Genomic DNA, 16,745 nt, shown 5'->3' with positions numbered 1-16,745 from the left:
GAGATTTTTTTAATCATAAATGGGTGTTGAATTATGTAAAATTCTTTTTTCTACATCTATTGAGATTATCATACAATTTTTATCCTTTATTTCATTAATGTGGTATATTATGCTGATTGATTTGCTGATGTTGAACCATCCTTGTACCCCTGGAATAAATCAAATTGATCATGTTGTATGATTCTTTCAATGTATTGTCAAATTTAGCTTGCAAATGTTTTGTTGAAGATTGTTTAGTTTATGTTCATTAGGAATACTGACCTGTAATTTTCTTTTCTTGTGGTATCCTTGTCCGGTTTTGGTGTCAGGGTAATGCTAGCCTCATTGAATGAGTTCTAATCCTGCCTTTTCTATTTTTGGAAGAGTTTGAGAAAAATTAATATTAATTCTTTTAATGTTCAGTAGAATTTACCAGTGAAGCTGTTGGGTCCTGGATTTTTGTTTGTTGGGAAATTTTAATTAATGCTTCAATTTCCCTACTAGTAATTGGTCTGTTCAGATTTTCTATTTCATCATCATTCAGTCTTTGCAGGTTTTATCTTTCTGGAAATTTACTATTTCTTCTAGGTTGTCAAATTTTTGGCATATAATTATTTATAGTAGTCCTCTTATGCTCTTTTGTATTTCTGTGGGATCAGCTGCAACATCTCCTCTTCCATTTTGATTTTATTTAAGTTCTCTCTCTTTTTTTCCTGATTCTAGCTAAAGGCTTGTCAATGTTGTTTATCCTTTCAAAGAACAAGTGTTTATTTTTACTGATCTTCTCTATGGTCTTTTTAGTCTATTTCATTTTTACTGCTTTAATCTTTGGTATTTCTTCCCTTCTAACTTTGGGCTTTTTTCCCCCTAGTTCCTTGAGCTATAAAGTTAGGTTGTTTATTTGTGACTTTTCTTGTTTCTTGAGATAGGCATTTAACACTATGAACTTCCCTTTTAGAACGGGTTTTGTTTCATGCCACAAATTTTGGTATGTTATAGTTCCGTTTTTGTTTGTCTTGGGTATTTTTTTACATTTCTTTTTTGATCTCTTCTTTGATCCATTGGTTGTTCAATGGCATGTTGTTTAATCTCCACACATTTGTGAATTTTCCAGTTTTCTTCATGTAATTAATCTCAAGTTTCATACTACTGTGGTTGGAAATGCTGCTTGATATGATTTCAATCCTCTTAAATTTATTTACTAAGACTTTTTGTGGCCTAACATATAATTTTTCCTGAAAAAATGTTCCTTGTGCACTTGTAAAGTATGTGTATGCTGTTGTTTGTGGGTGTGAAGTTGTGTACATATCTGTTAAATCCATCTGATCTAATGTTCTGTTTAAGACTGATGATTCCTTATTGATTTTCTGTCTGGGTGATCTACCCATTGATAAAAGTGGGGAATTTTTTAAAATCCTGCTTTATTGTATTGCTGTCTATTTCTCCATTTAGGTTTGTTAATAACTGCTTTATATATTTAGGTTCTCCTATATTGAGTTCATATATATTTGTATATGTTATAGTCTCTCGTTGGATTGACCCCTTTATCATGATGTAATGCTTATCTTTATCTCTTACTACAGTGTGTTTTAAAATCTATTTTTTAAGGAAATATGACAGCTACTCCACCTTTCTTTTCATTTCTATTTGCATGGAATAGCTTTTTCCATCCCTTCACTTTTAGCCTTTATGTCCTTATATCTAAACTGAATCTATTGTAGGTAGCATAAAGATGTGTCATTTTTTTAAAAAATCCATTTAGCCACTCTGTGTCTTTTGATTGGAGAATTTAGTCTGTTTACTTTTAAAGAAATTATCGATGAGAATGTACCTACTGTCATTGAGTTAATTGTTTACTGGCTGTCTTTGTAGTTCGATTCCACTACTACTCTCCTACTACTTTTAATTAGAACCTGAACGGTGGGGTGTTTAAAGATCTCTGCCTCTTCCTTCTACCTAAAATGCACAACACCTCCATTCCTGTCTATATAAATCTTTCCGTTCTCTAAGACTAGTTAAGACCCATTTCCCTAAAGCAGTTTTCTATGGTTTTCTATGCAGGTGCAATCTATCTTGTAAAGCCCTAGAACATTTTATTCATATAGCTCTCATGGAATTTATCACATATTAGACATTTAATTATAGCTCATTTTTACATGTCTTATACCGCTTACTAGAATATAAACTCTTTAATGTTATAAACTGTTTCATTCATTATTGGTGGCCCATATCATGTACCATAAAGGTTTTTAACCTAGGGTCCACAGATTCCAAGAATCCATCTACAAAATCCTGGGAGTCTATAAACTCAGATAAAAAAAATTCACTAATTTTCCATTGAAATTTTATATTTCTTTAAAAATAGATGTAGACAACAAACCACAAAATATTCATAGTATTTTTGACATTGTAACTAATAGAATCACAATATATTTTATGATATTGTACTTGATGAAGGTATCTCAAAATATGATTTATGGTTATCACTACTTCAAAATTATGATATGTTAGCCCTTCCATTAGATCTTATTGTTTAATGCATTAATAAAATAGCACTTTATGCCATATCACAAAGTTTAAGATTTAAAATTTTAAAATAATTCATTTTCGCTATAATTTCATGGATTTTACTTCATGCTTTTAAAATAAGAAAGGATCTGTCTGTACATTTAACTAGACTTACCAAAGGGATCCATTGGGGGGGGGGATAGGAGGAGAGGGTAGTGAGCAGGTAAGAATTCCTCAGTTCCAATATAGCACTTTGCAAAATAAGAAAAAAAAACTTGTAGAAAAATAATCATGATACCATGTAGTTCTTGATTAGGGCTATAAAAGTGTACTATGGACTATAGAATATTGTATAAATATATCATTCATAAAAATTAATAGTACTAGCATTGGAAAAGGACCAATTCTCTGTCCTCTACAATAGCCCCATTAAATGCAATTATGACAAATACCATATGATCTCACTTATATGTTGAATCTATTGAACAAAATAAACTGATGAACAAACTGGAACAGATGGACAGATCTTAGAGGAGCAGAGGTGGGAGAAGGACTATATAAAAGAAGGTGAAGAAATAAGCCAATGAATATATAAGCACATCCCATAGACACAGACAATAGCATAGTGAAGTTCGGTGGAGGGGGACAGGGCCTTGGTGGAGGTGAGCAAAGGGTGAGAGAATGGGGGACATCTGTAATAGCATCAACAATTTTTTTAAAAAGCTAAACAGAAGGGAAAAAAAAAATTGCTGCATACCTCTAAAGACAACATATTATCTTCCAAAGGAGAGTATCTCAAACAAGGACAGCTACAACTGTTCTATAGTTGGTCTTATTATAAACAATAATAGGGTTCCTTGTAACTTCTTATCACTGATATGCATTCTATCCCCAAGGAACTAGACAGAATAAATTCAATCCTTCCTCCATATGTCTTTAATCTTTAGAGACAACCATCATGTCATCCTTGATTTTCTTTTCTCCAGGGTTAATATTACTAGTTCCTTCAACCATTCCTCTTATTATATAATTTTGCATTTGTTATCATGTCAGTTGTTCTCCTCTGAAAGTACTTTGAGTCTCTTCTAAAGTATGGTAATTCTCAACTCAATACAATAGTTCAGATGCATCCTATTGAGAAGGGAGTTCAATGGGAAAACCACCTCTTTGCTACATACTGTAATTTTAGTAATGCTGATGGAGATAGCACTGCCAATTTTTTAGCAATTTTCATCATCCTAACTCCACTGTACTTTCTGTCACCTTACATACATAAGCTTTTTTTTTCAAATTAATATGTCTGTTATTTGAATTTCCTTTAGCAATTACTTGAGAAGCTACAAGTTTTGGTCACAGTCTCTGGACTTGACAATACGATGTATTAAATTTTATCTTGATGGCTAATTCTAAGTCCATATTTTCATTTTACCTTTTGTTTTATTTCATATATTACATTCACTGTTTCTCCCAGATTTGTAGCATCTGTAAGTCTGATGAGCATGTTTATTACTTTTTAATATTTGTACTTACTATATTATGTCATTAACATACACTAAAACACTTGAATTCTGATGCCTAAAATATATGAACTGTAGAAAACAATCAAAGTTCTGTAAAGTACATAGAAGACATTCTTCAATAGTAGGAACTGGAGGACTCATATCCTAAGTGTCTCTCTTCCATCAAATCTATAACACAGTAATAAAAAAGAAGAATATAAAACTAACCATTGCTTACAATAGAAAAATGATTTTAAATTCCCTTGTAATCTGTACAAAAAATCACCGGAAATCAATTTCTTTATTTGTATACTAAAGAGTTCTCTAGTGTATTCTGAAAACTACTTTCTTATATAACTAAAACCATCTTTCTGGTGGATCATTAAACTAATCTCACTTATTCAGAGATTATTAATCTGGCAGCCTTAATTATTCTAGAATATAGCCAAGAATGCAGAAAATAAAGTCTGAGCAGTCAAAAGAGTCAGCACCATGTCCATACACTAAAGATTATGTCTATTACCTGGAATCTCTCAGTATTTCACCCAAATATATTTGTTCATATTTTAAATATAGTCCAGAATGTCATAATTATATAATTTTATAATTTATAGATTAGTAGGAGAAAATTATAAATTATTCACAACTAAGCAAGAAGTAGCATCCTGCAACCTAAAGAGGAGAAACCAACACAAGCCCACATACTGAAAAGTATCTATATCAAGCGAACACAAGAACTCCAAGGTTACGATAATTGCAAAGAAATAACCATAAAGCCAAAGAGTACTAATTATCCCAATGATCTCTGAGGGCATCATTATAGCAAGGTAAAATAACTGACATTTATAATATGATACTCATCATAATGTCTCAAATTTATGTGGTTTGCAGTTCATAGAAAACTCTTATATTCATTATTATAGTTAATTCTCAAAATGTTTAAGTTACTAAGTCAGGTATTGGTACCATGTCAAATTAAAAATTTTGTGGCTCAGGGAGACTGTAGAACTTATAAAGGGTCACATCAATTATTAGATAGGTATCGGAGTTCATTGTCTACTGAATCATGACCCCAAGTCATCAAATAATATTTACAAGGCATGGTATATAATGTGTATAGTAAGACATAGAGGCACGTAATACATTTTAGAAACTGGCACAAAAACTGATGTGCTGAACACATTCACAACAATTAACTTGAAGTTTCCACAAAAATTAATCTGAAAGTTTAAACTTTGGGGCCCTTGAAGCAATAAAATTAAGTTAAATGAAAAATTCCTTTATATTAAATCCCCATTTCCCCACAGTGTCACAATTTTGAATTTAACTTACAATGTTAGTAATAAATCCAGAATCATTAATTACCCTACATTTTAAAATCTAAAATCTGCACATAAAAAGTGAAAGACCATACATATTCTAGCAATCACTTCGATTTGATTTATTTAATTGAAAATAGTATTAAAGAGTCTTTTATCTGCTTTTTAGGACATATTAGCACCTAAGTGGATTCTTATAGAGAGAGTACAGAAAGTGGGTACGTGATATTAGAAAAGATGTCATGTGTCAAAGCACTTCCTCCCTGAGCGTTTAGCTTTAACAATATCAGAAACCCTCAATTCTCAATTCTACATTTGGAGGTGAAAATACTACTATTTATGATATTTATAAAAATGAGGAGAAATAAATTATGCTGGGTTTTCTTTTTAAGCAGTTGATATTTTTGTAATAAAACACTATCCATCAAAAGGAAATAAGAGAGAAAAAATTAAAAATAAAGTTGCAGCTAAGAAAGTTCCTACACTACCTTTTTTCAGGGAAAGGCTTACAGTTAGTTTAAAACCTTGATCTGTTATCATAAGAACCAAAAAAATAAAATGCACAAAGTTTTTTTAAAAATGGAGTTATCTGCTTAACACCTTTAATGGATCACAATCTGCCATCACCATGGTAATAACCTCTGAATAACTTTTTATAGCTAGTGCCAATTATGTTCTTCTCTGGCCCTTGAAATCCCACTTACTTTTTTTTTAAAGGCCTGGAATCTTTAAAAGAATAAAGCCCAACAGTTAAGTCCACACATACCCTCTTGTTCAGTCCGAGTCATTTCCTCAAGCTTCTTCTGTTTCAGTGTGTCCACCACATCGGCAAGGCTCCCTTTGCGGCGTTCTGGGGTTCCAAAAGTAACACTGGTCATTATCTCGCGGTCCCGACTCCCTTCGTCAGGCTTATGTGGTGAGGTAGAGGTATTTCGGAAGGAATATAGGGAACATAACTTATTATTCTCTGACTCCTAGGAAAACAAAATAAAATAAAACCATTAAGATACTTGTTTCTTTGCATATCGTCGGAAAAAAAATTCCAAACTCAGAATGACAGTATATGATACTTAGATGGACAAATAAAATATGTAACCATCTGTGCTTAAAAATATACTAAACATTAAAGAAGCAATTATCAAAGAAACTAACATGAAGTTGCATAAGCTGTTTATTTTTTTATTAGAAAGCAGACTACGTGGTTCAAAAACAATTTTAAAATAGACGCTTCAACGTCTTTCTCATTTACACCCTTCATTTAAAATAGTTCAGATTCAATTATTAATTAGTAGGGTTGGTAAAGTTTTTCTTTTAATTAGCAGTTTTATTAGCAATGTTCTTCCCACAGTCTAAAAAATTTTTCAACCTCGCATTTAGAACCGGTAGAGAAATTGGTTTCAATAACCATTGTCAATTGTTCACCGGAAAATATATAAAATATCTTCATTCATGCCAGAGAGTTATCCTGTTGTTTTGTGCCCTGGGGTTTGGAGAGAAACATTTTTTTTCTAGCTGTACATCTGGCAAAAGTTACAGAAACCTCTTTCTGTTCCTTACCTTTTACATTTGACACTTCAGCACAATCACACACATTTTTCGTTTGATTTTAAAAATGGGTTGTGCTTATGCTTGTTTGTTTCCAAAAGAACAAGTTTATTACAGAAACATTTGCACATGAATTAGTTCACAATACAGAGAAGCTGGCTAACTAGTAAAAGAGTTAGATTCATCTGTGAGGAGGAAAAACAAATCTCAGATTAAAAATAACAGACACCTAAAAGTTTATAGAAAGAAAATGTTTTCATAATCTCTAAATCAGAAATGAGGGTTGAAATGAATTATTATTTGGCCATAGCCCATCAGTGGTCTTGCATTCGCCTTATGTGTCTGTGCCTGGGTAGTCTCGCTCCCGTTAAAAATCTTTGTGAAATAAATAAAGCATCTAGTCTTTGTGATTCTCATCAAAACCTTGAAAATCTTAAATGCTCCTATATTTCCCTCCATCTTCACAAAGAAGCCTGGCAAACTTCAACAACTAGAGAAAGAAGCAGGGGGTGAAAGTTACAAAGTTAATAACTTGTGGGAAGGCAAAAAAAAGAAAAATGGAATCTAGAGAAGTAAGTTTCCACATATATTAAATGAGATAATAATTGTACCCAATAAATGCTAGGTATGTAGTTATTATTGTCATTATATAGGAGGTAGGAATAAAACTTATTTTCAGGGTTATTGGGAGCATATATGAGATAACATTTATAAAGTAAATGGACACAATGCTGAGCTCATAGGCAGTGGTATTTAATAAATGGTAGGTCCTATTATTCTGATAGAAGGAGAAGACCTAGGAATGGAACCAAGAGGGATTTTCCCCACTCTGGACCTAAAAAAATTTTAGTAAGAAATGTTGTGAGTCTTGGAACTATATTGAATATTGTGAAGTCTGTGAATATACTAAAAAACAAAAACAAAAAATAACTGAATTGTATACATCAAATGCGTAAATTATTTATATTATATCACAAAGCTATTAAAAAATATTGAGCCAAATCTGCATTCCCATTGTTAGCACAATGCCTATCACTGAGAAAATGCTCGTTACATTTGTAATGAAATAAAGTAAAAAGGATAAAATTAATGGGGCAGGGCAGGAAAGAGAGCTCCTTTTTACCTTTGTCCTAGGATTTTTTCCTTCACCAGGAAAGATGTTGTATTTCATTAATGTTTACAATAACTCTGTGGAATGATGCTGAGGAAACCCTTTAGATGCCAATCATGTTTAGTACATGGTCTCTTCATTTTTTATTTTGTGCAAACAAAAACTAAGATATGTTTGCAAAAGCCATTTTGACTTCTTAATAGTATCCCTTCAGAAATCTGACTTAGGTGTTTTGAAATCGATAATCACCATTTGATCAATCGTGCTTCAGTCACTGTCATTTCAAATGCAAACTAATCTGATATTATAGCCTATAAGACAAAGACAAAAACAAACTTTGGCTCAACTTAAGCGATTAAAGACCAAATCCAAACTACAGATATGTGGAAGTGGTTACCTACAAAGGACTCATCATTGACTATAATATAGCAAGTCTTTTTATCACTTAAAATATAGTATAAGTCAGTCAGAGAAAGATAAATATCATATGATTTCACTCAATATGTGGAATCTAATGAACAAACTAAAATAACAAGCAAAATAGAGACAGACTTATAGATAGAGAGGATGACAGCCTGACAGCTAAGGGGGAGAGGGAGGTTAGGGGGTGGAGGGATTGAGTGGAAAGGAAAAGGGATTCAGGGACATGGAGAGCAGTGTGGTGATTACGGGAGACAGGAGAGTATAAGGGTAGTAATTGGTAATTGGAGAAAAAAATACAATAAAAAAATGTTAATGGTAGGAATGGCTCTCCAGCCTGAGTAACAACTTTAAGTAGTCCTTAAAACATTTAGGCTCTATAAAGTACCACCTTTTTCTCTCAGGACTAATTTCTGTCTTATTTACTCATGTCACTTACTTGTTAGATAGATTATGTTACTTGTTATTTTACATGTGAGAATGTGGTCACTGCTACACTGCACCATAGACTATAACCATGGGTTTCCACATCAATGACCCATACTGTCCTCTGTCCCATAATCTGTGCAAAGTGGCTTAACACTACCAAGAAGCAGGAAGCGAGAAGCTGAAGTCACGATTTCTCATAAAAGCCACAAGAACTACTTGTAACATGTCACCAATTCACCAAGATAGGCAGTGACGAAATCATAAATGGCTAAACTGTATAAATAATTTTATACTATTCTTAGGAACAATGGAAAAGGGCAAAATTTATTATTTATGGTCCTCACTTTAAACTTTCTAAAACTTAAGAAATATTGGTCTTTCATGAGTGGAGGCCTATAAGCAACTTATCTGAGTAAAGGGGCACATAAATCCAAGTTATTACAATGAAGAAATTACCATTGGGATAAAAGGCAATAATGCCAAATCAGAAACAGAGACTTGACAATGGACCTCTAATTTTTTTTCTAGAGAGCTAAATAATTTTTAAATAACTTTTGTGAAGAAAAAATCTCAACTTATTCTATAATTTCCAAAAAGAAAACAGCTCCCATGAAATACCAATTGAGGGAAGATTCCAAATGATAATATCTGCTGAGGATCAATGCATGGCCCTGCAGCACAGCTGTGGAGAGATCTGAGACAGTATTTCCCTAAAGCAGTGGTTCTCAAACTTCAAGAAAGAGAATTCCCTCGCAAGTATGTTAAAATGCAGATTCTCTCATCTCCTCCGTACCCTGAAGAGTAGGACTCAGGAATATAAATTTTGATAAACATCCCAATTGATTCTGATCACAGGTCCTTTAATTCTGCTGCAACCCACTTGAAGAAACACTGATTCCTAAGAAGGCAATGAAATAAGTGTGTTTTGCCTTAATATTATAATGCAGACACAATTATGAATAATTTTAATAAGCCTGGTTAGTGGTGATTTTTTAAAATAACATAAAAGAGATTACTTCTCTTCTTTTGACCTTTCTTGTGAAAACAACAACTGTATAACATGACTGAACACACAAACATCACAAAAAACAGAGCATATGCAGCACTGAGTAAGCATTAGTTAATTCAAAGGAAATTTACTATAAATTTGCTTGTCAACCCTTAACTTTAGAGGCCCCAACTAAACTAACAGTAAAGAAAATTTTTAAAATATTATTTAAAAGAATCTCAGGTCCCAACACAAGGAATAAAGAAAGTAATCTTGGTTCAGATTACCTAAAGAGCATTTCACCAGAAATCAATTAAACATAGTACGCAAATTATACGTAGAAGACGGAAAAAATACCCAGCAGTACCTCCCAAAAAAGTCATTAGGCAGAGTTTCTAGGAAAGACAAGCAATTTTCATAAATTAATATTTAATTAAGATGTTTTTATGTTTCAAGGGATAAAAAAGTAAATATTAAAAACAAAACATATGTATGTATGGTGATACGTGTTAACTAGACTTATTGTTTGTGATGATTATTTCACAATATATACAAATATTGAATCATTATGCTGTACGCTTGAAACTAATACAACATTGTGTGTCAATTACACCTCAATTAAAAAACATATGAGGTGATGGATGTTAACTTATTGTGGTAATAACTTCACTATACAGAAATATGTCAAATCATTATGTTGTACACCTTAAACTAATACAATGTTATATGTCAATTATATCCCAATAAAACTGGAAAAACATATTAAAATAATATTTCTTCCATCTTTCAGAAGGCGTTATTCAAAACCGATTGCTCAGCAGTGGTATTTAATGGATGGTCAACTTATATACCCTTCTCACAGTACTGTGAAAATATATCAAATATACTCAAATTTTTGAGCCTTTAAATGTCTTGTTCCTCTCCTCTAAAATGTCCTACGTCCCCTTTGACTATGCACTCAGACCCACTCTTCAAAGCTCAGATCACACTGCATTTCATTCTTGAAGTCCTCCCTGACTGTACTGAGCCTTACTGTTCTCCTATTTACTCACAAACTACACATTGAAGCACTTAATCAGATCCACATAACTTAGCATTTAATAACATACTAGAATAAATTATTCATTATTATTTTGCATGTATTAGTTACATTTGCAACTATACATTAACTCTTGAAGGAACGGGGCTATGTCTCATTCTTCTTCTATATTATTCCAGAGCATCAAACAAAATGTTGGCTGATGAAACAATCACTCACTAAATATGTCAAAATTAAAAATTAAGGCTAAGGGTAAAGATCTGTTCTAACAATGACCAGATTGCTATTTAAGTAAAATAATGAGAACTGAGATATTAAAAATAAGGGATTTGTTTAATAAAAGATTATATAGCTACACAGTAGAATACCACATGGCCACTAAAAACAATATTATGTATGTTGAATACAGTGTTGTTTATAGTGAGAAATAATTAGAAGCAACTTGCATGTCCGATTGTAGGAATTATTTGAGGGCATTATGGTTTTATACATATAGTAGAATAATCTGAAATTATTGAAAATCATATTTTTGTAGAAAACTTAATGATATGAGAATATCCATAATGTATAGTAGTAAAAAGTATGTTAGTGAGAAATATCAATATACTTTGTAAAGAAAAAACTATTTACAGAAGAAAAGACATTGGAATATCCAATGAAATTAATAGTTCTCTGAGTGTTGGGATAATAGGTAATTTTTCTTTTCAAAGTTCTCTGTACTTTTCAAATGTTCTATCATAAATAATACCTTTAATCAAAATAAATACTATTTTTGGTTGAATACAAATGCCAAAATTGTTGGAGAAAAAATTTATTTACAAGACAATTAGATGAAAAAATATACTGTAGTATTTAATATATAACCACACACACACACACACACAAACAACTTAGGAAGATATACACCAAAATATTTATAGTGATTTCTAAATGATTATATTATTGGTAATTTTTTTTCTTATCTGTTTTTTCTAATTTATAACTGATGAACATACTGGGATATTTTTGAGATTAAATTTTTAATTTAATTTAATTTTTAAATTATAGTATTTATTTAATAACTGATTTAATTAGTTTCAGGTATACATCTTAGTGGTGAGACAGTTACATAACCTACTAAGTGATCCTCCTTAACAAGTCTAGTACTCACTTGCCACCAGAACATAATGTTATCGTATTGTTTATATAATAAAAAGATGCTTGGAGGAAATATAAAAATAAGTTTAAGAGAATCAAGTCTGGCCTTCTTGAAGATGTCTAGAAAATTAGAATATCACAGTTTTTCTATACTGAACCTAGAAAAAATAAACAAACTTTCCTTCATTGGTATTTCAGTAGTTGGGTGCTCTCGAATAACATTTTCTAATAACTCTAATTACTTAAAAGGGAATCCTTGTATCAGCTAAAATCTAGATCCTTATAATTATCACCCTTTTTCCTGTTTGCCTTCAAAAGATATACAAAATCAATTTACTTATTTTTCCCTATTAGAGTTGTTCAAATATCTTAAGGAAAGTATTAAAATTAGCAGTCCTTTTCTAGGTGAAACTCCTCCAGTTTCTACACCTATTTATCACTTGACATAATTTCTAGACCCTTTGTTATTTTCATCTGATGCATTCCAGTCTCTAGATTTTGTTCTGAAAATGAGTTGCCAATAACTAAATGCAAACAAAATTCTGCATCTGCATTTTCAGCAGGAATAAAAGTAACACTCAGATTATGTGGCTTACCCCATATCACACATGTATAACTGGCAGAGCTAAAATCTAAATGTAGGTTTTCTGATACCATATCCATTGCTTTTTCCATTCCACAGTGTTTTAATTAAATCAGTTATCTATTTGTTTCACAAGTAACAATAAACAAATAAAATTAGCTATCTATTTTTGTATAAAATCACCCTAAAACCCAGCACTTAAAACAATAACCCTTTATTATCTTGTCTCATATCTGTGAGTCAGAAAGTTAGGAGCATCTGAATTGGTTCTGCCTCAAGGTCTCTCACAAGGTTGTTGTTAAATCAGTGGCTAAGGTCGGAATCATCTCAAAGGCTTCCTTACTCCCAGATGCGAACACTTTAAAAGCTCAAGGCTGAAGTCTGGGGTTCCTTAGACATCTTCCACTATTTCTGTGTGGTCTCTCCACGTGATGCATTCTCTCCAGCATGTTGGCTTCAAACTAGCTGGACTTCTTACATGGTAGTTCAGGCTTCGAATGGTGCATGCCCCCAGAAAGAGCAAGATGAAAGCTGTAAAACCGTTTCTGACCTAGCCTGGGAAGCCATGCCCTCCCTATAAGCTGTCCATGTGTGCAATTCAATAGTGAATACCAAGGTTTGCCCAAGGCAAGGGGATGGGAGTTTAAACTCTTCATTTTCATAGGATGAAGTTATAATCATATCCTCAAATAGTTGCTGTGAGAAACGAATTAGGTATAAAGCATTTAGGGGAGTGCCTATCACATAAATACTCAATAAATGATAAATACTCTTATTATTAAATTCAAATATCCTTTGTCCAATTATCCTTTGTTTCAATTTTCAATTCTGAAAATACAATCATGATAAGCATTGGCACCATTTTTAGATTTTCATTTATATTTGTTCATCAAAGTGGAACAATAAATACTAAACTACACTATTCTCTTCAATATCAATTCTCAAAAATCACCTTCTTTATGAAGTCATCCCAAAATAATCCCACCAAGAGGTGACACTCACAAAACTGTATTAACCTTACCCTTTGCAATCAGCTTTTTCTAGGGATGCTACCAATTCCCACTCAACCTAACTGTATATGGATTATCTCCATTCAGTCCAGGAGCAGCTACAGAGCACTGCTCTGATTCATCTGGATTGCAAACTGCACCTAGACCAGGAATGTGATTGGGCAGCCATAATGTGAAGAGAGGAGAACTTCAGTGGGCTGAGATTGTGAAAGTCAGAGGCCAGAGGCCAGAGATCATTTTTGTTGAAGAATGGAATTTTTGCCCTATAGGATGAAGTTGAAACCCACATACAGGCAGAAGTCATTGAAGCTGGGAGAAATGACTTGGAAGTGCACTCTCTAAGCAGCAGCATAAATCAGCTTCCCTTTCTGTCCCCCAGTCTAATTGTAGGGACAGAATATTATCCTCTCTTATCCTTTCCTCCACCCATTAGCAAGGTGGATTTAAATGTGTTCATTCTTATTGCATTGTACGTTGTCATTTTTGCTTTGTTTTTTCATTTCCATTATAGTCTCTCTCTAGTTACAGCTTTACCTCACTCCAGTCTGCCTTCCCTAAAGAAAAGCTTTATTGAGATGCTCAACCATAGATTTGTCCCTGATTTCTGACATTCCCCAATCTATAACCAACCTCTGTTTCCTAAGACCCTACCCAAAGGCACTGAAGAAAAGTCCAAATCCTAAAAGTGGTTCTTTTGAACACTCTTTTACTGAGACACTCCATGACTCTCTATGGTATGTGTTCTCCCTACTGCAATGAGTAAGAAATCCAATTTGTTTGACTACAAATATATTCCGGGGAGTCTTTTGCTGAAGGAAATTAAAGAATGCAATATCTGTAAATAAATTAAAAACAATAATAAACCAACCAAAAGTTGTTTTTGTTTGTTTTAAATCACCATGCACTGGCAACTCAACCATGTCGGTAATTAATACACATATATTGTTATAATATGTATAAACATCTGTCCAGAAAGTATACAGCCATCTACTATGAAAAATAGAGACTTTTACTGAAGAAGATACAAGAAACTTGTACATAGGACAATGACACCTCAGTCCCCTTCAAAGTAGGCAAAGTAGGCACCTTGGGACCACACACAGTTCTCTCAATCTTCATAAGCTGCCTCGTTGCATTTTTCTTGACTCTCATTGATGGTCTGAAATTTCTTCCATTTCAAAGGTGATTTTAGTTTTGGGAAAAGCCAGAAGTCACAGGGTGCCAAATATGGGTGGTAGGGAATGAGTCACTTGTGTGATTTGATGTTTCACCAAAACACTCTGCATGAAACGCAATGCATGAGCGGGTGCGTCGTCGTGATGAAGCTGCCAATTGGCAGTTGCCCGTAGCTGCGGCCGTTTTTGTCATATTATATCTCTCAGCCCACAAAGAACACTGAGGTAATGCTCCTTATTAATTGTTTGGCCTGGATGGGGATACTCATGATGGAGAACACCCTACCAACCAAAAGCTGTGACTTCTTTGGGCACGGAGAAGCAGGCCACCTCCAATGGGACAACTGGGCCTTCATTTCCAGATCATAGCAATAGACCCACAATTCATCACCGGTTTTGACCTTCGTGAGGAAATCTGGTTCAATGTTGGCAGTTTAAATCAAGTCATTAGCAACTGCAGTATGATGTTCCTTCTGCTCTGGTAGCAGAACCTGTGGAACAGATTTTTCCATGACATGTTTCATGCCAAGATTCTGCCCCAACATGTTGGACACAGTAGTCTTTGGAATCCCCAGAGCAGCTTCCAGTTCTCACACTGTCAGTCGCAAATCTTTGTTGATTGCAACCCCTACACATTCAACATTCTCAGGAGTTCTGCTTGTTGCAGGCCTTCCAGAACATGGATCACTTTCAACAGATTACCATCCATCTTTGAAACGTTTGTGCCATACCTTTTTGGCACTGCACTCGCTGCATCATCCTGAAAGCCTTCTGAATCATCTGAATAGTTTCTTTGGAGGAGTGTTCAAGCTTAACAGAAAATCTGATACAGATCCATTGCTCTACTTGCTCCATCATTTTGAATGTGATGGCCACACAGTACACATGCTCATTCAACAGTATCTACCACTCCCCACTGACTAGTACAGTGAAATCATCATTGTTCATTCATGCGCATTCCAGTCCACTCTCCCTGGCTGCCAGGTTACACTGATGTCACACAAACCATTCTCATTATATTAACAATGGCTGGACTTCTTCTGGACAGACATCATTGTGTGTGTGTGTCTGTGTTATATATATATATATATATACTGCTTTTTCTGATTCTGTTCTTTAAACAATTTTTTTGAATGAACCAAAGCCACCTGCAACTGTGCTGTATAAAAGGCATTTTACTACGGTGCTATTGGGTGACTCACAGAAAAGCTTCATCTAATCTAGGTTCCAATGCCTTCTTGCTGACAAAGGCAATTTAACCTTTTTAATATGCTGATAACTAAATTGCTAACATTTATAGGTTCTTTCTCAGAGGAAAAAGTATGTTTTTATCAAGTGTGACATATTTTAAAGAAAAGCATTAGTTTAAAAAAGCCTGCATAAGTGAAAATACTGAGTTTGGCTCTAATTACCAACAATTTATTCCTGATAAAAGCATCATTTGCTCTAATAGTGAAATAAAGTATATTCTTTTTCTCTTTTATTAAAAATGATAGTGTGTAGAATATATTAAATTTACATAGCATTCTCAAAGTTAGAATAACATCACATCACTTTATTCTATTACTATATTATCCAATAACAATAAATTTATTCATGACATTAGAATATAATTTTATGAACATTTGCTAAAAGTCATAATTCCTAAAATCTAAGAAGAAAAAGTCATTGTTTTTAACATGTTATTCTGATTCAAAGAAAAAATTATAAAATTTTTAAAAATGGCCTTATCACCATGATATTTAGTATATGGAAGTAAATAGAGTAAACAGTAAATATAGAAAACTATTAAAATCTCCAGACTTGTCAAGACGATCACAAAGAAAATCCTTGCATCATCTATATATCACCAGCCTCACAGACAGAATCAAATCTCAAGATTTGAAGGTCCTGAAAAACCCAATTGCTCAACCCCATCTAGTACTTAAATCCCCTGCACAAGAAAAGGTAGTACAATAGTTAACAAGTATAGGCTCTTTGGACCAGATTTTCTAGTTAAATCC

At 33.2% G+C, this 16,745-nt stretch overlaps 1 protein-coding gene across 13 annotated transcripts in view; it reads right to left on the bottom strand.

Annotated features, from left to right (window-relative positions):
* SOX6 (SRY-box transcription factor 6) overlaps positions 1–16,745 on the bottom strand; it is a 611,663-nt gene that overhangs the window by 331,639 nt on the left and 263,279 nt on the right. For all 13 annotated transcript variants that reach the window (XM_090263661.1, XM_090263689.1, XM_090263681.1 and 10 more), the window contains one exon: positions 6,072–6,279. In XM_090263661.1, the coding sequence (XP_090119787.1) occupies positions 6,072–6,279 (208 nt within the window). The remainder of the gene's footprint in view (positions 1–6,071; positions 6,280–16,745) is intronic.

Source organism: Furipterus horrens, unplaced genomic scaffold (genome assembly GCF_987537825.1).
Source record: "Furipterus horrens unplaced genomic scaffold, mFurHor1.1.pri manual_scaffold_2, whole genome shotgun sequence".
In the NCBI taxonomy this organism is placed as follows: domain Eukaryota; kingdom Metazoa; phylum Chordata; class Mammalia; order Chiroptera; family Furipteridae; genus Furipterus; species Furipterus horrens.
The sequence above is the reverse complement of the archived record's forward strand: the minus strand, read 5'-3'. Positions and strand labels throughout refer to the sequence as shown.